This window comes from Cardiocondyla obscurior, linkage group LG09, assembly GCF_019399895.1.
Source record: "Cardiocondyla obscurior isolate alpha-2009 linkage group LG09, Cobs3.1, whole genome shotgun sequence".
NCBI lineage: Eukaryota > Metazoa > Arthropoda > Insecta > Hymenoptera > Formicidae > Cardiocondyla > Cardiocondyla obscurior.
In genome coordinates, this window is record NC_091872.1 from 3,474,636 (window position 1) to 3,499,891 (window position 25,256).

Below are 25,256 nucleotides of genomic sequence, written 5' to 3' on the forward strand. Positions count from 1 at the left end.
TAGACTTATATGTATAGACATGCACACATACATTTCTGAACAATAAATTTTAAAGTAAAATTTCTTATTACATATTATTAACGCAAAATTTTATTATATAAATAAATATTTTATATTCTTCTCTTACCGCAAAAAAAAAATTCTATACGTACATATTTAAATAAAATTTTTATTAGCAGACGGATTAATGATACAATTATACTCGATTAAGAACACTTGATCAAAAACTGACTTACATAAACAGATTTATAAAAATTATATTATTATTAATAAGTTTCTCAGGAACTGTAATACTGTCTGAATATCTATAATCTCGCGTGATGTTTGTCAATCCGTTGCATACGCGACAGCAGCTTCGTTTACAATAGTAATAGCCGAGTATATCAGGAAAATTTACATGGATGAATTTCCGGTATAAACCGTAATACTTCCGGTCAAGCGACGAGTGATAACATGAAACGCATTGCATCACGAACAGTAAAAGTGAGAAGTTCCGCCGATTGGCCGATTACTCTGCATACGTATTCCAAATGGCGTTGAAGCGTATATAAATTGAAATTACGTAATATATCGGAAGTCGTTATTAGAGAATTTCGATTCTAGTTATCACGAGAGATTCTTCCGTTTGATTGTGCGGCCGGAAATGCGCCGTAAATTTTTTTAGAAACTCGTCAAGGAAATAACTGGTGCACATGCCGCAAACGTTAACGTGAATAAAATCTGGTGATCGCCTCGTTGATTTTTATTCAAATTAACTTTTTTTTAAATAACTTTTTATTAATGTCAACGATAGTTTACAGAAAGTTTCAAATATGATTTATTTCATTTATTATAAAATACTCACAATGCTGACTATCTTAATTTATTTGAACTAGTTTTCGGAAAAATACTTTTGAAACATGTGTTATATAGTATTGTGAATTGTAGTTTCTTGCTTTGTCTATTTAAACGGTAATATGTACTTATTACTTAAATCGAACGGCGTCTACAATACATGATCCATTCTCGACACGTCTGTTCAAATATGATTACAATGTTTTTTTTTTTTTTTTTTTTTTTTTTTTTGGTGTTGGCTTTCGGCTCACTTGGATTATGTTATCACGTAATAGTCTGGCCCGCACGTGCCGTCGGAATAATATGTAACGTGACATTACGGCGACGCGATTGACATTTCATGACATGAAAGTATCTGCTCGGTATCGAACTAATATTTTAAACTTGTAAATTTTTAATTGCATTACTATAATAAATGCATTGTGTTATATTTGTAATTAATACGTGCAATTTTTAATACACAATGATTTTAATAATTTAACATTGTGTTAATATTTCTAGTTATGATATCAATTTTATTCGAGTATTTTTTTTTTGTCAATTAATTGATCTAGAAATTTGACGGAAAGTGCATTCACGAGACACGAACGTGAAAGTCTACACAAGTCGAAATAACGGGATTGCCAGTCACAGATTTTGCGTCATACGTTTTACGAGATCGGGACACACGGTAATTACAATAAGATTTTTAACCAGATTATACTGGAATGAACTAACTCGTGTGGAACGGTACACAAGACGCATTACAGAAAATACATAAATTCGACTGAAAATTTTGGCAACGTAATAGGTTTAACATTTTTTTTTTTTTTTTTTATATAAGTACATATATCTAGAATTATTTTTGTTTTCAGAATTTTAAATATTTTTGACATACCAAAGTTATTTAACAAAGTTTTTAATAAAAATCAACGATTTATTGCCTATAATTAAAATTTTTGTTTTATGATAACAGATGATTAATATCATAATTATTTTATTATTTTTAATTGGCTACAATTTTTATAGATTTGCAATAAGAAATCGTAATACTTTTTTAAACAAATAATGTCTATACTTAAGATCATGATAATTGAGTACCACTTAGTTTTATCGCGCGACACGCGACGTACCTCTTATATACAGATAATTAACAATTAAAAGAGTTAGTCGTATCTTTTTTTTTTTTTTCTGTCTCTCACGTGACTTGAAACATTTATTTATATCAGTGAAGGATTGAATCAATAATCGTGTACGGTAGCATGCGACTTAATAAATGCATTTTTAACGCAAAACAGTTACACAAATATGGAATATTGTTCCATCTTTAAATGATATGCTTAGATTCTTACAATCTGCTTGAATATACAACATCAGGTGCATGAAAAAGACTCCTGACCTCCATCACTATTATTGTTTTAGGCCATATATGTCGCATTTTCTTATCAACGACACCTGATAAGACATGTTTTATGCTGAAACCAAGTATACTTCTTAATTTTTATATTTACTCTTCGAGACGACATTAAGACGCAGACATTTTACGTTTTTGGAAAACGAAAAATTAGCGCACGATAGAATAAAAATCCGTTTATTTCGTCGCATTTTAATTATAATCAGACGAGGAGCGATTTAATTACGATTGCGTTTTTGTCTAACATTTCCATATGTATATCGTGACGTTTTGCCTAAATGACGCACGTGAGGTGTTTGCTCCCTAAACATCGTCGATTACGTTTTTCAGTTTGAGCGCCCGCTGGAAAGGAAAATAATTTCTTTTCTGTTAACATGTGGCTTGATTAAATCATCGAAAAAATAATTAATTTCTTTTTTATGTTTAACATTATAAAATACAAACTATATACTTAGATTTGCATGAAGATTAATTGGTGGTTTAAATAAGCTACTGAGAGTACAGATTATAACTTCCGTTGTCTCTTATTGTTAGAATACAGCAATTGTCCGATAACTCACCAAACAAAATGCTTCGCTATCTTGTTATTTATAAATTTCCATCTTTCTTTATCACATATTTTTATCACGAGCAAATTTTTTTTTTTTATTGTAACTTATAATGTCAATCAAAATGAAAGAAACTGACTCATTCGATTATACGCAATATAATGATCGATAATCATCGGGCGGTGTACTGAATGCATTTATAATGATATGCGAGTGACGAAATGTCGTTTACCAAAATTTCGCTGCAAGGATAGTGAATTGTCCACCATGGACTTTTGCAATCCCATCTTCGGTACAGGGACGTTTAGTCATCACGTTCCGAAATCATATTTTAAAGGGTTGATCAAATTGTAAATACGTATTCGGTTATACGCCTAATCGCACAATGCGAGCGGTGTCTCGTGAAACGTGATTCAGCTAGCAAGTGATTATTATGACGCGTTTTATTTGCGAAATTTCTTGAATACCATTTCGCTCATTGTCACTAAGCTTTTGTCCCTCTTTCGGGCTACTGATAAATCTGAAGTAATTCTCAAACAGTAGTTTGTTTGAGGCGAATTACCTGACAACAATGATATCTTCTTAATGATTTATTTGCATGGTGACGTTGACGTGACACGATATGACGACACTTTGACTACTAATCGCGATGCAATCTGCATAAAGATAATGGTGGCGAAATTACAAATTGAATTAATGCATCCGATAAGGGATCATAGTCAGATACTAGTTCGAGAATTTCATATATCTTTTACAATCAGCTTGCAAAATGTCACGGAGAAAGTATTGTTCACTCAATCGTGCAATAAATACCATTGCGAGAGAATATTTTATTCCGTTTTCGCTTTGTTCGGTGAAAGTTGCCAATTAATATCAAAGATAATAGATACATATTATTTGATTTTTCTTTTGATTAATAAAGTTTATATTTTGGAATTTATAATAGTTTAATATAACATAAAAATTTTACATACATATATATCTTATAAAATATTTTACAATTTTGTTTTGCTATTCTAAACTTTCTTCACAAGGGCTTAAGTTCAAAATAGAAATTGTAAGAGTTCGCAACAACGAACGCCCGCGGTTGCCTCAAATCGATTAGAATTACAAATGTTTAAAGAGTAATAGCGATTCTTGATACGATGCCATGGTAATAACTAGAAAAGGACAAAGAAAGACAACAATCAAGGAGAAGTGGTGCGTACGTACGTAACCGGCATGTAAAATAAGTCACTCTTTCACCTTGCATTTAAGCACAATACATCAATATCGATCGTTCAGACTCATGGATAAATCAATGGAATCGTTTCGCGTGTATCTTAAACGTGGCAAAGAGTTGAATATTATTTATCTTAATACATTTTACGTGCTTAACACGTGATAGTATTATTATATCAACCACACATTTTATGATAATTAAAAGGAGAGTAAAATCAATATTTTTTTTACGCGCAATTCTTGCCCGCCCCGATCCAATCGGAATGAAAAAAAAAGCTCAATTCTTACATGGGAGTCATGTAATTGAATAATAACTACGTACGTTAGCAAAAGATAATGAACGCGTGCGGTTGACAGTAGATTACTATGCTTAAGTAAAGGTTACGAAACTACCAGAAAATAATGAGTAATGATATGTGACCGACCGGCCATCGAATACATCCTATTAGAATGCGCATTAATATCACATCCGAATCGCCAGATAGCGTTATGTAATTATGAACAAGTAAATTTTTTTTTATTAGAATTTATAATTAATGAGTTTAATTAAAAATTTCATTATTTAAAATTAGCAACTGTCGGAAACGTTATATTGTTAAAAGATATTTTAGGGCGAAGAGACAAATATGTGTATGACGATGACAGATCTAGATTTTCTCGCGACAATTTGTGGGTATGTTTGGTAAAATAATCTTTATTATAGGGAAAACAAGTAATGCATGCGTTTATTCTACCTCAGGAATTGTATTTGCTCTGACGAATTAAAAAGTGGGGGAGAAAAACGTGGCCTATCAGCACTATTTGATAATGTCTTGCGTCTTTTTGTGCGACGTCACGCGGCAACGAATCTTCAAGTACTGTTTCGAGCAGGATTCTCGCAAGTATTCGCGCGACCGCGATAGACGGTACAATTCGCGATCTGCGAATGCAATTTCTGAGGCGCGTGTTCGCAACGTCGTCAGTAACAGGAAAAACCTATCTTCGTGAATAGTATACGGTTACCTAAGAATCGTATAGTGTTGTCGTGTGCAAAAAATCCGGTAAACTTTAGTCTTTCTTCGAGTTGTCAGTAATTAAGAAGTCGCTGTATTGGGCCGTGATTCGCTTTCCGAGAAACTGGTATGTCTTTTCATCTCGACGCTTACTAATGCGTTGTTAGTATCGGCACTAGATCATTGTTCGTAAACTATTTCACGTGATTAACGATCATTAACATTATCGTTTTACTTGTGTTTTATTTTAGCAATTTTTGACATCTGATTTCTTTCTCGATGATCAAATCTCTGATGTAAAATATTTGTTACACTTTCGGATTTTGCGTTAAATACGAGAAAATTATATTAACATTATTTTAAATGACATTTTTATACCTTAAAATATATTTTTTTTTTAGTTTGATGCTCGTTTTGAGCAGTTTTTAATTGCTGAAATGTCGTTATTATATTCGTCGTTGTATTTTATTATCCTTGTCACGCACATGAAACAATATAGATGTACAGTTTGCTAAAAATAGCTGAGCACTTTAATAACGCGACTTGATTATTTTAATTATTTATCCTTGAACAATCTTTTGCCATGCCGCGCGCGCAGCTGGTCACTTTGTCGAAAGCAATTTACATGCTGGGGAAAAAGTTGTTCATCGCTGGAAAACACAGTGACCCAGTGACACATGAAACACAGTTATTTTACCGGTGTAGAACTTTCGTTTTTCTGTTCGTGAAAGAGCGACCTATGTTTAATTTTTCCGAATTAGGAACTTTTCCTTCTTTTTAAATTTTCGCGACAGTAAACTTCATATGCATGCAAGTCGATGTAATCAAGCATATATCCAATTACATATCTTACTACTTATTATTTTCCGCCTGATGCTTTGTGTAATGACATTTCTGAAGACATCTATAAGTCATTTATATGTTACATCAATGATCTTAGCTTGCACTATTATACATATTTATTACTTTCGCAGTTAATACAATTAATTTGACTTAATTTAATTAAGTATTTTATATAAAATGCATTGAAATTTTTTATTTATTAGTATGAGACATTTAAAAATTGTAGGAAAGTAATTATTTAATAAATTTTCAAGAAATGAGTAAAATGAAAGAAATGTCAATCAAAAATTAATAAAAACGGCTTAAATGTAGAATGTAAAATGGATGAGTGGGACAGTGGAAGAATACGCTGAGTATACATGCGATTTAAAGCACCGCGATTTTGGTCTCGTGCGTATGTGAGATTTAACACGCACGTGCACATGCGTACCTCGTGGGGCTACCTGTTCATTTGACGGCGACACGGCACGGCCAGTGACACAGACGAGACATACGAAAGACAGTAAAACCAAGAGAGAGAGAAAGAGAGGGGTTTTGAGGAGGTGGAGTGGAAGAGAAGGAGAAGAAAAGGGAGGGTAGGAGCAAACGAAGGTGCACGGTGCCGCGTGTACAGAGAGAAAACGACGGCCGCGAGTCGCGCGTACGAACCCGCGGAGTCGAGAATCGGTGAGACGAGAACCGAACAGCAAACCGCTCACCAAAGTCCACTGGCAGACAGGCCAGGTTCAGTTGTCTCTGAACTCCCGAACTGTTCGGACGCGTTTTTCAAAGATAGTTTCACGTTTCACGACACGTCCGAAGACACGCTTGTCGCGTACCGCGATTATCAATTTTGGACACACGCCAACGTTGCAGTGCTTCGAAAATTCGATTTCACCGACGGTCGAAATTGAATCGATTCGCGAGACGATTCGTTTTCGTTCAACGCCACGAGAACGGGGCTAGCCACGGCTGTGAACATAGGGTTTCCTGCCCTGTACGTCGATAGAACACCCCCTCGCGAGAATCAACCACCTGTCTCACTGTCCACCGAGACGAAGGGGAGCGCGAGATCGTCGCTGATTCGAACGATCGATTTGTTAAGACGTGAGTATTGCGTTAGAGGAAATTCATGGGGGTTGCCCGCGTAAGCGACGGCTGTTCGCGAACTATCGTAAACCCTTTGCGTGCACCATCGCGCGGTGAACGGGCGGGATCGCTCAATGAATTTTAGCCGGACGTAAGATTATTTTATCTCACGTTTAGAAAGTAAAGATGTAAAGTGGGAATCGAGTCACCGCGATGGGGAACGTATGCGAATAACGTATTTATTGTTAAATATTATGTACGAAATCAGGTTATCGAAACGTCGCTCATTAAAACCGACCTATATAGCACGGTAATGGTATTACGTTGATGAGATATTAAATGCATGTTTATATGCATGTCCGATTGCTTCCTAGCAGTCGCGATTACTAGTCACGTTTCGTTTTAGTGATGTGGAGCTACGAGTGCTCCAAGATATAGTACACACTCGATACTGAGGAAACGTAATATAACCAGTCGTTGCGCTTATTCTGCGCGATTGTTTCGAAGTAGACTTCTGATAACGAATAGATAAACCCTCTTTCCTTTAGTGTAGCATCGCGACGTTTATTTCTTGAACAATTTATGCATGGTGCGAAAAAGAAATCTCATTATTGCATCGCGTAATATTTATATTGTTAGACCGAATATTCGAAACAAAATTTTATATATTTTAACACCGACCAATACGTTCCATCGTATTGAGAAAAATACGTACCTACAAATTTGTTTGAAAGTTAATTTCTCGAGATATTTTATCATTACTTAATTGCCAAGTGTTTGAATAAGCAAAAAATTTAGCACATACATATGAAAATAAAATGGGGAATAGAAAAGAAGATAACTGTAATGATTTTGCGTTGTAATATGTATTCATAGATGTTCGTAAATGCTTTCACTTCGTATAAATATATTTATAGAGAGTTGCACGTGACTTGTAGATGATCGCTGGATTGCATATTCCATGTATAATAAATGTAAAATTTTACCTGCTTCATGTCGTTCAACGAAATACCTGTCAATATGTCTGGCTACGTCTTTCGTTGTTGTTTCATGGTACGTAAAATTTATGATATCGGTAATTTTTTTATCGCAAAATTACGCCAGAACGTTCAATACTGAAGATGGATTACGGAAAGTGTTGTTACCTAACTAATTTCACTTTACATATCGTAAGATTTGAACTTTTCGCCAGCGATTTCATCAACATTTCATCCGGATGCAGCATAGGAAAGCACTTGATCCTTTCTAAAGAAATCATTAGTTCTATGCGTCAACGCATCGTACAGAAATATTAGAAATTATTTTGATAAAGCGTTACGTTAACAGCCATACCGAATTTTTCTTTGTCGTTCGTGGGATTATAATACTTTTCTGATGATAATTTTGTAGCCACTGAGCGAAAGTTTTTTTATTAGCAAAATTGAAATATGAGAATTCGGGTATTTCAATATGCAAACATTCAAAACTCGACATTGCAAAAGTGAAAGGATTGTCTACATTTTTTTTTTTTTTGCAAAAAAATTCAAAAAAGATATTAGATATATGTAATTTGGAATATTTTCCACATAAACAATTTCTATCGAAAAACTGTATAATTATATTAATTTTCTCATAAAGAAATTTCGCATAAAAAATTATATAGCATTCGCTTGCGTATTAATATCAATGGAAAGACCAATTGCGCTAACACATTCTGTACAAATTACTTCTATTAATACCACACGCTTACGTCTGGGCCTGTGTAATATCGAGCGACGAGGCGACCAGGTAATGACTAATTAAACCTGCGATAAGAATAATGAAATATTTCAGAAACCGCAAGGGAGACGTACGCTATGATGCGCGATAATGTAACGAGACAGAATGCAGTTACGAGAGCATCTAATTATCGTTTAATACTCAGCGGTCTTTCACAATTTCAAAAATTATACATGATTAATCACATACGAGCGTGCACACCGGTCTTCTTGTTTTCGATCACAAATTTCGTAGTTAACAGAAAAGTAAAGATTTCTTTTACCGTGCTTCACAATACATTCACGAATGCTGAATGACGATGATTTATCTTCTCTATCTTATCGCACATAGGTCGAATAGTTTTTTTTTTTTTTTATCTGTCCTGTATTTTGTTCGTTAAAAAACAGGATAGGAGAGCTTGAAGCTGACGATATGTTCAAAAGACATTAGACAGCTGACAAAATCGTTAAGATATTTACGACCGTCAAGTGCAACATAAAACTGCACCTTGCGCTTAAAGACATCGTGGTTAAAGAGTGGAGATAACATTACGTCTTCTAATTTATTTGACATGTGCAGGTTCGTCGAAATACAAAATTACACTTAAATACGTGCGCTTGATTAGTAAAACAAACTGATGTCAGAGCTTATTCTTTACACCTGGAATGTAAATAGTTTCAATTGATATTAGCTTGCATCTGCAGTTGATTTTAATAAATTACACATAAGATTTTCCAGATTAAAAAATATATAACTATTTTATACGTTTTAAACGTTCAATATATCGAAGGACAAGGATAATAATTTTATTTAAGTAATTAAATATATTAACCTACAACGATATGCATTTGAAAAAGCTAGGACTTATTTTATGAATAGATTTTTTTTATATTATATTATATATTACGAAAAGGTTATTACCTTTCCATCACATTTATTACGCTTGCGTTTGATAAAGATCATTGTTGCATGTGATAATAAATATAATATTAGGAGCTTTTTTTCCTGCTGGTGTAAGGTTCTACTTTCAAAAATTACATTTTAATTAAATTAAAGAAGATTATGTAACATACATATGTTATGTGAAATTACTTGGATAAAATTTTAACAATATATTCTAATTTAAATCGTATATTGTGCATGCCTCTTCAGCGGTACAGCCACAAATTCCAAGTTAAACTTGAGGATACGTGGAAATGTTTTTTTCATTCATATGTAACAGTCATTGTATGATTTGTGGAAGAAAGAACCAATATTAGTCACCATATTGTCACTGCATCTCGATAATCGTGCTTTAATATTTTAAGTACGCAATGCATATACTTTAGCAAATAGAAGGCGTCGCACAAATCTCGCGTAACGGTTATTATATTTACAGTTAGTTTTACACATTTCTCGCAGAAGTGCTAATAGCAACAGTTATTTTCCTTGGGGTGTAAGATCGGCCATTGGCCAGCGCATGATGAATCAAAGACTTTTGCATCAAGGATCCGCGCGTTTGTGATCTATTACGCTCTTCCACGTGAAGACCACTCGATACGGGCACACCTTACTAGGTGATTTATTGTGAAACGGTTGTAGCACTCACGAGCCGATTATTTCGCGGACTTTCTAAACCATAGCGAATATAGTATCCGGCCACGTGCGTGCATTTGTTACGCGCGTCTCGGTCAGAGCGCGGACGAAATATATGCAGGTGCAATAAAATCGAGGAGTGGGCGGAATATACGAGCCACATGCATTGGCGTTCGATACCGATAAATCGATAGGATTATTGACAGCGCGCGTTCGTATGAAATCTCGCTCTTCCATCAATTAACCGGCGGCTCTTAATTATTTCGTGTGACAACAGTTCCAAGCGATTATTCGCGCACAGTTCTAAGCCTGCTAGATATGCGCTAAAGATTATTTTATAACGACCCCGGCTGTTTTCGGTATATCACTTTCGTCTATTTCAGTCCGTGAAAATGTTAAAAGAGCGTATACTTGGTTTAATTTAATTGTATAATACGTAGAATGAGATGCATATAAATACGACTGTGCTATATTTAATGTGCGATTGCACGCGCAGATACGGCGGGAATTAAATTGCGCCGGGATGAAAACGCGAGTATAAAAATTAATTTCAGAAAAGCGAGATCTATCGCGTGCTCCGCGCGTGTTCTACATTGTATTCGGCGACGTGCGTTGAGTATTAACGTCATGCGAATATAATTATGATCCACATGGTTGAAAATCGCTACAATTATATTTCCTGCGTATTATTCCACGATTCGCTTGTATTATTCCACGTTGAATCCCGCTTGATAATACGTCGTGATAACATAGCGATGAGAAGTACTTTTACTAAGGATAAGATATTAATCAGATCGGTCGCTTTACCTTTCATAGCCTTTGGTGAATCGAAATCGTCGAGATATAAAATGAGTATACGCCCCACGCCGTTGAGAAAACTAAATCCATTGGCTCATTGTTTGTAATTAACATTAGCCTAATTTAAAAGAACAATGCGCTGATGTTGACGACCAACGGTGCATATATACGTCAACGAATGCAACCGGTTGAAGCTTCCCGTGTGTATAAATAATGCAAAATCCTTTCGCGACCAAACGTGATATACAAACCAGTATTTAGAAACACGTAATATGCACTGACGTTGACGACCAACGGTGCATATGTGTGTATAAATAATGCAAAATCCTTCCGCGGCCAAACGTGATATACAAACCAATATTTAGAAACACGTAATATATTTCAAATATGCAAAGTTTACATTGCAGCGCTATTGAATTTTAAATTGTTGATACATATCTAATAAGTTAAAACAATGCATTCGACAAGGGATATAGAAGAATAGACGAAAATGAATTATATGATTAGTTATCACGATAATTATTTTTATAAAACTCACACGAAAAGAATTACATTGCTTATTTAAAGCAAAAAAAAAAAAAATTATTTATCTGATATACATCTGCTTGCAAAATAAATAGCATTTATCGAAATGCGTCTCGCGAGAAATAGATATGTAGATTTCGTTAATTTATGAATGAAGTTTAAGAAAAAAAACAAAAAAAAATACTCGTGATAATTAACGTTGACAAATATCAACCTCACGGGATCTACGATGTAATCGCGTGCATTTGCATGTACGAACAGCGCGCTTTTTACGCATGCATGCCGAACGAGCAGCGCATAGCTCGGTGGCATCTTTCCTTTTCACAAGGACCTTTCATGTCGTCTTTGTGCATACAATGGATCGGTGTCATCCGTGTCATCGTTATGATCCTAATGTATTGAGAGAAAGATACTCGCGTCTCGCAGTAATTCGCATTAAAGGTTAATTGAAACTGCTAAGAATTTTCTTGCGTTTTTTTATTTTTTAGTGAAAAAAAGAAAATCAAAGAATTAAAAGGAACTAATGTTACTGATTTTGATCATAAAATCGGATTAAGATAACATTGTTTAGTATTGTATAACATTAAAGAGATTGAGTTTCGCTTACGCATTGATTAAGCGGTATCAGTTAACGTACACATTCTCATGCACGTGATTACGCACGTAATATATCATTTTTCGTCGCGTGTAGTGAAAAGAATATCTACTTTTCTTGTGTCAAAGAACGATAATGGCAATTAAAACGACTGGGTTCTTTAACCGGTAGACCGCTTTTCGTTGATTGATGGTATAACAGATAATAGTCGCAAGTTTGGATTACTGTTACAAACCAGTTTTATCTTTCTTGCGAGTCGACTAATGATATGTATGACGTCATGTAATCGATCGATTTGATCAAGAAGATTCTTCAAGAAATTCTTTCTCCCTCTTTTCGCGTCACGTATGTGCCGCATGTAATCTCATTTCTCACGACGATCAATGACATCAATGGTCAATGATGTAACGCGTAATATGACAACTAGTGAGCTCTTCAATTACTTGACATTTAATCAACGGCATTTTTTAAATATTTTTTTTTCAGATATAATTATCTTTATTTTACTATTATATATTTTTTATGACAATTATGGGACAGACAGCTATGAAAAAAATATATGTAAATGTATGCCGTAGATTTAATGAATTTATTGTGAATTTACTAGAAGCGATACAGTTTTTTTTGTAGTTTTTCTGCTTAATCGTGAAATATTAATTCAAAACTGCTAATCACCAATTATGTTAATTTTATACAGATACATCAATGTTATTAGCACTTTATAGGTTGATAAAGAACAAAACAGGTTGCTAAAGGGTATTATTTGTTACTTTAATTTACATCTCAAGTAGATAAATACATACGTATTGTTCCCGTAAATATAATGATAGCTTAAAAGTGCCGTAGAAAAATTACAGTGTCGATAGAAAACTTCTACCGGATACTTCTAATCACTTGACGAACATAACAGTGCATTTATTGTCATCAGGAATCATTAGTAAACGGTTTCATCGAGTTAGATATTATGCAACTGCTATATCACTTAAATTGCCGTGTGTGAAAAGCAAAGATGATGCATATCCTGCTAATTTCCTCGATCTTTCAAGGAAATCTAATAAACGTTAGCATAAAAAAAATATGAACTTTATTTCGTAATATGCGATAATGCTTCAAATTATTTTTTCAAATACGTATCTTTCTTCAATATTGTCATAATCGAATAATTTGACATATATAATTATCATATTACTATTTAAATTTACATGTTCACATAACATGTTTAACAAGATACATTTAACAAAACCGAATTCATTGTAAATTTTTGCTTCTCGCTTTTCTTCTCTTCTTTGCCCTCTTCGCCTGAATGCACAAATTGAAATTATGAAAGACACGGTTTACGTCACGAATAAGAATGTTTAAACTGTTTTTTATGGAACGTGAAACTGAATCATCTGTATATTCGCAAGCGATTAAATTTGCATTAATGACCATTTAAATTTGATAATTAAAAAAAATTCTGAAATAAAAATTCCAACACGCTTCTATTGATTTCTCGAAAATTACATATTTATATCTGCATTTTTGTAGAATTACATTTTTACGGGGAATTCAAGTGTATTCTGGTAGTAGTAGAGATACAGTATGAGCAAGCCTGAATGTGATAGTAAGAGGAAGGGAGAAAGGAGGAGGAAACGGAAAGAGATTTGAATGCCGGTCAAGTTACTTTGCCAGTACCTTGACCTTATCTCACGAACTACAGGCTCGCTTTAAATCCATATCGCATATCTATTTTCCGTGATATTTCCAAAAAAAATTAATTTTTTAAGAATTCATACATTTAGCATGTATGAAAAATCTACGCACAATTAGTAACACAAATTAATTTTTTTTTAAATTATATTATTTTATTACCAAATATCGTACATTATATCGACGATTGAAAAAAAAAAACGCTATTATTTTAATTTGAATTGTTGGAGTGCCTTGTATGCTTATGGATAATCGACTGCCGCGCTTAATATCAAGTTCACGATTTTCGAATACCGCACGTAGCCGTTAATAATTCACTGATAACCGCGCTGAGTCAGCTGCGTGTGCATTGCACAGCCCCGCCGTTTTGTTATACGAAAGAATTAGGTTGAAAAACCACAAAACATTTTTTATTGACTTAAAAATAATGAAACATTCTAATTAATTCGTACGTTTTACTGTACAAAAAGAAATTGTAATTTAAAAAAATAATATTTGAAAATGATAAGATAATATGGGATATTAATAATGTGTTACACATGAAAACAATGAAATATCGTACGTTATAACTTTGTTACTTTATAATTTCGCGAGATGAGTATATCAATTATTATGGCAATCTATCATTGGACATCGCACTTTTGGCGACGCACGTCGATAACAGTTTGGCGAAACCGGACGAACGGCGATCGTGCGCTGCGTTCTACCGTTGCATAATCGAGGTCGGTTTAATGAGTAATCTTCGACACTTTCCAATAGTCCGACCGCCGTTAAAACGGCAGCTCGCTTATGGTAGCGCAAATTTTTATTTGTTTTCTTTTGTTTATCTTTAAAATTTTTCCACGCTGATTCATTACGCGTAACATTTCATCGTCACGTCATTTCACTTAATTTGCATTCCGCGATATCGCTTTGCGTTCTCTCGGGTACTTAATATTCTTCTCTCCGGATTTCACGATTTTCGTACAGAATACACGAATGGTGGAAAAACCAGCGATGAACGTTCGAGAATAGTTCGGGATACCTAGACGCGGAGGGTATCAAGGAGTGGTCGATTTACACGTTGTAAGCGCCGTTTAATTGTGATGCATGTCGTGACACGTGTCACGGCATGGCACGGTCGGTCACGCATTCACGTTGATTACATCGACGACATGCGAATCTACAAGCACCCTCGTACGTGCTATCTGAGCACCGTTAATAGAATTGCGAAAACGAACGTAAAGGGTTAACTGTATCGAGAAAGACGTTTTTTTTTCATAAATTTTATAATTAATATAATTATCGATTTAATTAATTTTAGAAAAAAAAAAAATTTTTTTATTCGAGATATATATTTTTATATTTAGTATCAAAGCTTTTCCTAATTTTTTTTTTTTTATTGAAATCTTTTTAGATAGTTTTCACTTGTAATTGATTGTACCGATGACTAGTTCGGATAATAATGATTACAATAATGTGAATAATTGTTATATACGGCCATCAAATAAACAATTCGCTTCAATTATTATGGCTTATAAAATGTACGCGTAAATTGCCGGAATTAAGAAGACGCGAATGCGGTAATTCGCGGTACTGCTTTACGCCAGGTACGCAGGATCGATATGACATTCAATTCTGCAAATGTCAATGGTAATTGGAGAGCGTATTATTAATCATTGTAATATTGATTATTTTTTATTTCTTATGTGATGAGAGCTGCAATCTCTTCCCCCTTGTTTTTCTGTATAACTGTAAAAATAGTACATGTAGAATCGGATATTTTTCTCAGTGTACATTTTATCTAACGCTTGTGTATATCCTTTCCGCGAGAGGACTCATGAAGTTACGTAAATGAGAAAATGGAACACTGACTGTAAGATTAGTTACACTCTATAGAACTGTCTAGATAGAAAAGAGAAAAAGGCATTATTATACATCAGCTGAATAAACTAACTACACATTATTATAGAAAACATAGAAATTTTTTTTTTTAATTTTTATTAATTAATTAATATTTTTTTATAATTAATTTTCATCATTTTTCCAAATACAGAAAAAAGAGGAAAAAAAGTAATTTATATAGAATAAATTTATATTTATAAATTAAAATTAAAATATCGAAGAGGAGAATTTTGAAAAAAGTATATATTTTTTAAAGATTATTTATGGGTATATTCAAATTTTTCTAGCTCATATGTAAATTTAGCCTCATGTGATTGTACTGTTATACAATTCATGCGAAGGCATTAATTTTGCAAAAATATCGGACGAACCAAGATAAAAACGACAATACATAAATCAATTCGAAGTGTACCATTTAAATCTTTAAACTTTAAGAGCGCCATTGACAGTAGCAAAAGCTGGTGTAAAATGACGATTTTAACGTTGCTCGCAAGGACGTTCACATAATGTAACTCTCGCGCCCGGCTTTAACTAAACCCAATCAGCACGTCTGCTCACGCGATTGGAAAGTGCAAAGCGAATGGAATTTTTTTTCCATCCCATTCCTTGCGACGATGCTCGTCCTGACGTTCGATTTCACCGTGCGAGAGAAAAAAAAAAAAATTCCGTCCGTTTGTGTTCCCAATTTCAGAGAAGTGCGCCGTTTTGCTAGGCGACTGCGCATTGACATCTTTTGAAGTACCGCTAGCAAAATGCTTAACATAAATGATTGATATAATTAGCAACGTTAATAAGTAAGCTATGTCATCATAAAGTTTTTTTAGGATTAATTTTAGCTCTTTTTTTGGAGGGGGTCTTGTGTGTATTGAATAGTCAGTGTGACTTAAGTGATGATTGAAGGCGATGATATTACTTGTCCTTGCGGCAAATATTTACAGGTTTATCTGCACACGCGTTCTCGACCATTGTGCGCTCGCGTAATACGCGGTTATTGTCGGAGATATTCCGCAAAGTAATTACGGCAAATCTTGATTTGCGAACGATACGTTTAATGGCAAGGTAAAAATAATTAAAACCCTATCTCACGGAACTTGAATGGAATTGTCGCTTTTTTCAGTCAACACTGCGACGTCTTAATTTCAAGTCTATACAGTTTTACCAGTGATTGTACATATAATTAAGAAGTTTTTTTTTAAACTAGTAAGAGTTTCGGTATACAGTTTACTATGTTTTACGGATGACGTAAATTCAACAGAAATGACAGAAGACATCTCGAAGAAAAAGGGGATAAACCGAGCCGGCTTCGGTTACTAAATGTCTTGTTTTACGAATACGCGTCTGTGGCAATCACAGTTTTCGTCATTGACGGGTAACTGCATAATTCGCGCTGTGCACGCGGAAAAAATCTAGACACCGTTCGTGTTTTCTGTTTTCACGGGGAAACATGTCAAGGTAATTAGACGTTTCGTCACTTCGCCGTCCTACGAACGCGCGACATCGTCTTGAAATTGAATAATCGTTGCAATTGCCCATCTTATATGTATATACATATACGTATACATAAATATACACATATATATATATATTTTTCCGCGAGATATGCATCTTTCTCTTTAGCTGATTCGAAGAGCAACTTGTAAAGTCTATATATAGAATAGATTTTTATGTATTATTGTAACAGTCATTGTGCGCATCTCTTGCATAAACGATGTATTAAATTTGCGATATTAATTTATTTAGCAATAGTTCTTTCTAACAACTTACAATGGTTCACTTACTCGACGTGATTTATGCGATTATGTCAATATATCTATAAGCCTTCGAGCGGAATGCCTTCAGTCGTCGACACCAAATGTATATTACGGATCTAACCGATCCAAACCGGCTTTCACCGGCGAATCGCATTAATTCCACCGGTTTCTGGTGCTGGGTCAACCAATCCGTTTTCGCGATCGAGATTTGTTAAAATTTAATAGGTCATAAAATAAAAATCGTTGATCTCTCTTCAATTTCTAGTCGTATCTCAACGGCGAGGCTGAGGGCTCGAATTTTTGCGTTTCTACAAAGTATTAAAAAAAAAAAGAGATAGACGTGGAAAAAGTTTTTTTTCAATAACATTTTATCGTCGTATAAAAATATCCCACGCGATCAGCCACTGATCGATGCGTCGGAACAAAAGTTTATTAGGGAAAAACGTCACTTTGATTATTTTTACGTACGGCTGTAACGAAGCGTGTCTATCTCTACGCCACATAATTTTCCCTGCTAGTGACGCAACAGAATAGGCATGCGATTCGCCACGTTTGCAATTTAAACAAATTCATCCGTGTACACGCAATTTTAATGAAACTATCTGTGACACGATTTAAAATCTTGCGTGGAAGAATACGTAATAATTATTAAATTTTGCGAAAACACCTTGATCATTTATTTTCTAAAAATCATAAGCACCAGTTTTAAACGGACGCGCACCATGCGTTTTATTCGTAAAAAAAAACTCAACGGTAAAACCATCACGGGCACGAGTAGCAATAGCTTTTTATCGCGAAAGAGATATGGCGATTGTTCAGAGAATCACACCCATTAAAGAATTATCGAGCACGTACAAGTGGAGTGAAATTAATTGCGTTCTGCATTTGGTACATTTCTTCGAGCATAGATGCATATTTTTAATTTTATCATAGCATTTATTATTTTATCTCTAAATTTCAACGCGCTTGAAATTATATCCGTAAATAAAATAAAAAGATGCAGATAAAAATATATAATTTCTAATGATTTAAATATTAATAAATATTTAATTACAATAATGGTGAATTTAATTCTGATACTTCGATAAAACCAGGGCAACGTGTGCATATTTAAAAGTTCTTTTCCGATCATAGCATATTGTCCGTTATTCGCGACAGTCACTCGAAATTAGCATACACACCTGGCGGTTGATTAATATTTTTCTACCCATTCGTGTGAATATTATACACATAACGAGACGTCGTAGACCTGCTTTAAAGATTACGCGGCCTTGCCGTTCTCTCTATCGAAAGGTTGCCGTCTGTGCATGCCGTGTTCACCTCGATTGCGGATTCTTGTTAGCGGTAGCACAAGAAAGTAATAAATGCGCAAAAATTGTTTCTAATAGCGTGTTATAATATTATAATGCTATATAATAGTTACGTGTTTTATGCATGCTATATTGCATTAAAAGTATTCATTAAATTTATGAGAAAGCTACAAGACGAGTAATATCTAACAATAAATGAGCCGGATTAATCGTTTAATAAAATTGATTCTCTTTTTTTTTTCTCTCTCTCTCTTTCTCTCTTTTTTCTGGGTTTGCAGTAGTGACGTAAAAGCAACAAAACGCAACTTGCATCGAAAAGTTGTAAAAATCTTGATTTTATCGAATAAAATTGCTTCTTTTTACAAACTTTTAGTCGCAAAAGTTATATAAGAAAAAGACGCATTATTGATGGATGAATAAAATATAATCAGAAATTAGTATTTAGGAATAGGCTGCGACTGCATAAATTATAAACAGATATGCACGCGATGCGCAGAACCGAAGCGGCAATCTGATAAAGAAACAACACAGGAAGCAATGTACGCGATCATAATATTGTGTGCAGTGTATAAAGCCATATTGATGTGAACGTGCATCTATGTATACGTAAATGATTTCATGTAATTGTGTGCGTTTTATTCGCGTCAAGAACAGTGACGAAACTCTCATTTAACGCGCGTTAATCACAGGTACTCATGCAAGAACATTTCTTATTGAGCATTTTCAACGTTGAGTGCAACGGTATTAATAAGTTATAATCTTAGGGATACTAAAATGTTTTTTACTTTTAGTATTATTTTTTCATCCTTTATTAATTCTAAGAATTATTTTTTATTTCTAGAAAAGTGATAAACACGGATTTTTTTAAGTATATTAATAATATTCCATGCATTGACAATTATTATAATAATATTACAGATTTACCATTAATCTTTGACAAAAGATTACAACTTGGTCTGCAATTAATTACACTTTCCATCGAAATGTCACTTGCGTATAGAATACTTAATTCATATCGATCATCAACGTATCTTGCAGTGAATGCTGAAGATTGTCATTACTCAGTGAAACTTTGAGTTGGTAAAAAAAAAAAAAAAAAAAAAAAAAAATTCCAATGAAATCTGCTCAGTAATCATTATTTGAAATTCTTGTATCTAGGTAGTCAATACGTAAAATGGTGGCATCGCAAAATGACGGTGGCAGAAGTATGGGCGGAGGTGGTGGTGATAGTGGCGGCGGCGGCGGCGATGATACGGTTTACACGGTGACCGTGAGCGGGGTCGGTTACAGAAACGAGAGTTTCAAGGATGACGGTTCCGACGGCATACCACCGGAGCCACAAAAGCCGCCTCAGCTTCCGGCGGCGGATGACGACACGCAATCGCGGAAATTCAAATTGTCGCGCGGCGAGAAATGGCGTATTCTAAAGAACATCGGCACCGTCTCGGTCGCCTTTATGGTGCAGTTCACCGCGTTCCAGGGCACGGCAAATCTGCAATCGTCGATCAACGCAAGCGACGGCCTCGGCACCGTCTCGCTCTCGGCTATTTATGCCGCCCTGGTGCTCTCGTGCATCTTCGTACCCACTTTCCTCATCAAGAGGCTCACCGTCAAGTGGACCCTTTGCGTCTCCATGCTGTGCTACGCGCCGTACATCGGCTCGCAGTTCTACCCGAAATTCTACACCCTGGTACCCGCTGGAGTGCTCCTGGGTCTCGGTGCAGCGCCCATGTGGGCCGCTAAGGCCACGTATCTGACACAAGTTGGCGGCGTTTACGCCAAGATCACCGACCAGCCAGTAGACGCAATCGTTGTACGGTTCTTCGGCTTCTTTTTCCTGGCATGGCAAACAGCTGAGCTGTGGGGCAATCTCATATCTTCTCTCGGTAAGTCGGCATATAAAAATTATTATTTTAACACTTTAAAAGTAGCTCCGTGTCTGAGGTTATAAAATTTTGTCGATGCGTTATAATTCAGATACGATTAAAAAAAAAAAAAAATGCTTGGCTGTAATAGTAATCAAGACATTCTTTATAACCAATAATTCACAACATCTCAATACTATCACCGTCTGTTTTTCACGCTCAATTACCAGCGGTTCGCAATATATCTGTTAATACTGCGCAAATATTCCAGTGGAATGTGTATACAATTGCGTGTCAGCTTATCAGCTTAGATAAAGACAACTATGTTATTCCTGTATACTACTCTCTATATTATGCACAACTTTGGATCAGCAATACAAACCATTTGTTCGTTATTTTTTTGTCGAGCTAAATAATTTTTCAAGAAGATGAAGGAAAATGTAAATTAATTGCTGTATAATATACGTGCAGCATGTACTAACAAAAAAGTATAATTACTCTTGGAGCCAATAATAAATGAGATCGACTTGAATATTAATGAGATATTAATAATTGATAATTAACATTTATATTCGACTTATCCACATCTATTATTAAAAATATAAAATTATGATTGGGTCCAAAAGCAATTATATTTTCTTGCATACGCGCAGTGGAAACGAACGTTGTAGTCAGACTGTCCGACTAATCACATGACGCTTCTCCTGACACGCGTGTACTCGTATCTTTATACCGTCCCGTTTCCGCTGTGTGTGTGAGGGATAACGTGGCCAGTGAGGGACTTGTTAAATATGAGAAGCCACAAGAGCGACGGAGAGAGAATCGCACACGCTCGCTGAGAAGAAACGAGATTTATCCGGTATAAACCCGCGCCAGTCGGTTTCCGTACTACCTCGTACGCATTCCCCGATACTGCATGCATGTTTAAACATATACACACGTACGCACGTCATTGTGTGCCGGTCTTACGTGCGAAGAAACGTTTCTTCGATTTCTTCGTTTCGTCGAACGCCTGTGTCCTACGATTGAATTCGGCCTGATGCCATTTTGTACAAGATTCAGTAATACTTCGCAACGTTTTAGAAATCGACACGTGAAAAGAACATACAAAATAAATTATAAAACTAAATTTAAAGTCAAATTATAAAGCTAGAGTAAAAAAAAAGAAAGAAAAAAAGAACATAATTAGGATTTAATTACGAATAATGTGTGTGAAGTATCAGATAATATAGAACTCCACGTTATAAAAATATTGATTCGAATAAATGTAAATAATTATGTGGACAGCCAAGTTCGTCTTAAATTATTATTCAATCATTTGACGGACAGTAAAAAAAAAGTCGATGCCATTGACGCCAAGCAACATTCTCAAATAACAACAAAGGTCAAGATCGGTTTGAGTCCTTGTCGAGGCCGACATGTGTGTAATATTATAACGATGAATGGCCGGTAGTTGCATGAAGGTTGCAGATTGCATGGACAGGTATTACTGAATAATTCCTCGAAATCGACGATGCCTTTGTGGAATGATTCGATAATATTTGCAGATAACGAATTTCTTATGCATTATGACATCGATTATGGAAGAAGTCGATTAAGTGTATCATATAGAGAACACGTTTATACAATATAATCGATCCTAAAGGATCCGGTTTATTTTTGCCAAACTAATTAAAGTTTTAATAATTTGTATTACAGTAAATTGTAATTAAATATATATATTCCTGAATCTGCAACCTTAATATCAGCGGCACATTTTTGGTTGTGTTTAAAGTCTATATTTTTATCACACACAATTTCGACGAAGGCTATTTTACTTGTTACGATCATTTAATATTAAGTATTTTAATATTCGAGTCATGATATTTCAAATTTAAAGAAAGTAAAATTTATCGGAATTTAAACTGGACCATTATTATATTATTAAGCTATTTTTTACGATAGTTTTAATAGACTTTTGATTTGTCGACGATACCTTGGAATCGCATGACTGGATTAAACTACGTAAACTTCCGTACGGATCTTCCTGCGTGTTTCCTCGATACTATATAGAGTTTAAAAGTAGACATTTCCGACAATTGGTGACGACAGTGGAGAGAATCGTCGGACACGATGTAACATTATCAACGTCGTGTGCTTCGGTGAAAGTTTTCCTGATCGACGCACACAGATCACAGCCAATGTAGACTTCAGAATGCCGATAGGCTTTACTTAATTCTCGATTAATTCCCGTCTCGGGAAGTGCTCGAGCGTTCCGTGTGAAATTACGACTAACAAAATTCCTGGCACGCCGCGGCAATAGAAGATGAAAGTCGTACGTGTCAGTAGTTCCGGTCGATGATTTAACCGACGAGAAGCGCGTGCGGCCATTAATTTTTCACGGCAGCGCATCGTAAACGCGCGTTGATATTTGCGCCGGTCGATTTCTCGGCACACTCGCAGAGGCTTTATCGCCAGTAAACGCGCGTACCTTGTTATATATTACATCACACTCGCGAATAATGGCACTTTGTACGAGCGGCCGCAACGCTGGAGGCGTTCGAGCGAGTTGTTACAGTTTGGGGCGCGTGGCGCGATTTCTAGTTGAACGTATCCGATACAAGTCGAATACTAATGAAAGTCTTCGAGGAGGTTTCGTGCAAACGAACGCATTCGATCGCATATTATGCGCTTCCTCATTTACGACACACACGTGCGTGGTCACGTTTGCACAGCTGCAGCCGGGAACCTTCTTTCTCCGATTGTTCGCGAGCACTTCTTCGATGCGCCTCGCCGATCGGTTCAGTGATCTCGCTCGCTAGTCAAACATGAAATTTTCATACAGGGCCACTGTCTCAAGATTAAAATAACTTATGGCGACGTAAAGCGCACGTGAACGCGATAAAATCCGTTCACATCGCTTGTCGCGGGTTCTCTTCGCGTTTGTACGAAGCATACGCAGAATCCTTGTGTAGCATGACTGCGCAATTTCAGCTGTCTTAACCGCGATAATAAAGCAATCGGAGCACGCTAGATTGCGATGTCTATTGCATCCCTGTCAGAGGTAATCAGTCGTGATTTACATTCGACAAAGGTCCTCGGTGGCTTCGCGTGTCGCGAATAAAGGTACAGAATTACGCGATTGGATTCCACTAGGTTGCAACCGTGACCTCGATGTTCATCGTCACCTCCATCGTAACGAACCGATGCGCATAATCGATTTTTGTTCGATCGTGAAAAGGCTTAAGGTGTAGCGTGCATAATGCGCAAAACCGCGAGCCCGCAAAATTGATTAGAAAAGACTCCCGTCGGCGGTGAAACTCGTGAGTGAAACATTAATTTACGAAGCGCCCAGCGTCACGTCTCGTTTTCCTCGTGTCTCGGCTCTCTTACAATCAAGATGAGCCGATATCGCTGGTTTCCGGTACAGCGTAACAGATCGACCTCTCACTCACACGTGCGATTCTTTAAGTACTCTGTTCGAAACGGCATAATCGACTTGGTAATAAATTGTTACGCGTTCTCTTATCCAAGTATATGCAGTTGCCAAGCAGATCTTTCGCGTTGATATCTTTCTATTGATTTTATTTCTCGGCTGCAATGTGTAAACTGTGATGTAACAGTTTACGTACAAGTTCAATAATTTTGTAAATTAAAAAATAAAGCCTTGCAAACTTTCTCTTGATTGCTATTACATTTTTTTTAATTAAATTCAAATAGCAGAAAATGTAAACGATTCAAAAAATTATTTATAACTGGAGAATATTTTTGAATTACAGTCTTAAGCGATGGCGGACACACTGATAGCGGTGATAACAGCACAACCAGCAGCTGGGACAAAATCAAGTTGTGCGGTGCGGATTTCTGCGTCCTTGGTAACGGAGGCCATGAGAACCTGGAGCGACCGCCGGAATCAGAAATCTACGAAATTTCTGCGATCTACCTCACGTGCGTCGTCGTTGCGGTGATCATCGTAGCTCTCTTCGTTGATCCTCTCTCCAGGTGAGTGCCGAGTATATTTAATAAACGTACGTTATCGTTTGGGATGCTAATAGTTCGCTTATCAGTACCAAGTAGTCTCGTGACAAAATAATATGTTGAACGGGCAAGGACAACGTGGTCATTAAGAAACATTAGAGAGTGGTCGAGATAGATCTTAACATTTTTACGTGATAATCAAAGCTAATGGACAGAATATTAATCAACTGATCGGATTTGCATATCTATAAATGACACGTATTACACATTTATATACAGCCGCCGTATCAATTTGCGCTTATCAATAATAGATCAATTAATTTTCATATTCGTATTGAAACATTAATGTTTAATAAATTTCAACCTGCCATCGAGATACTCATTAATTACTTAATTATTTTCTGTTTTACATAAAAGGAAAAATAACTAAATTAATTTGAAAAAAAAGAAAAAAAATTCGATACTTCTCCGGTACTTTCAGATAGACGAAACATGTACACTGTTTCGTTTGTCTACTCCGATATTGATCTGTGTGAGTAGGATGCGAAATCCGTTCGCCACAAAGAGGTTTATAATTGCGCGTTGAGTCAACAATGAAGCTTACTTGCAGAGGTAGAGCATGTCGTAATTATGCGCCGCATGAAAGGTGACATGCACGAGATGTAACAAAG

The 25,256-nt window shown here is 35.6% G+C and overlaps 1 protein-coding gene across 2 annotated transcripts in view; it reads left to right on the forward strand.

Annotated features, from left to right (window-relative positions):
* Positions 1–284: 284 nt before the first annotated feature.
* Positions 285–25,256, forward strand: part of LOC139105705 (UNC93-like protein) — a 39,978-nt gene continuing 15,006 nt past the window's right edge. Inside the window, exons 1-3 of one of the 2 annotated variants that reach the window (XM_070661959.1) lie at positions 285–6,917; positions 19,922–20,649; positions 24,387–24,609. In XM_070661959.1, the coding sequence (XP_070518060.1) occupies positions 19,938–20,649; positions 24,387–24,609 (935 nt within the window). In that variant the 5' untranslated portion in view covers positions 285–6,917; positions 19,922–19,937. The remainder of the gene's footprint in view (positions 6,918–19,921; positions 20,650–24,386; positions 24,610–25,256) is intronic. The other variant, XM_070661960.1, reaches the window with a different exon arrangement.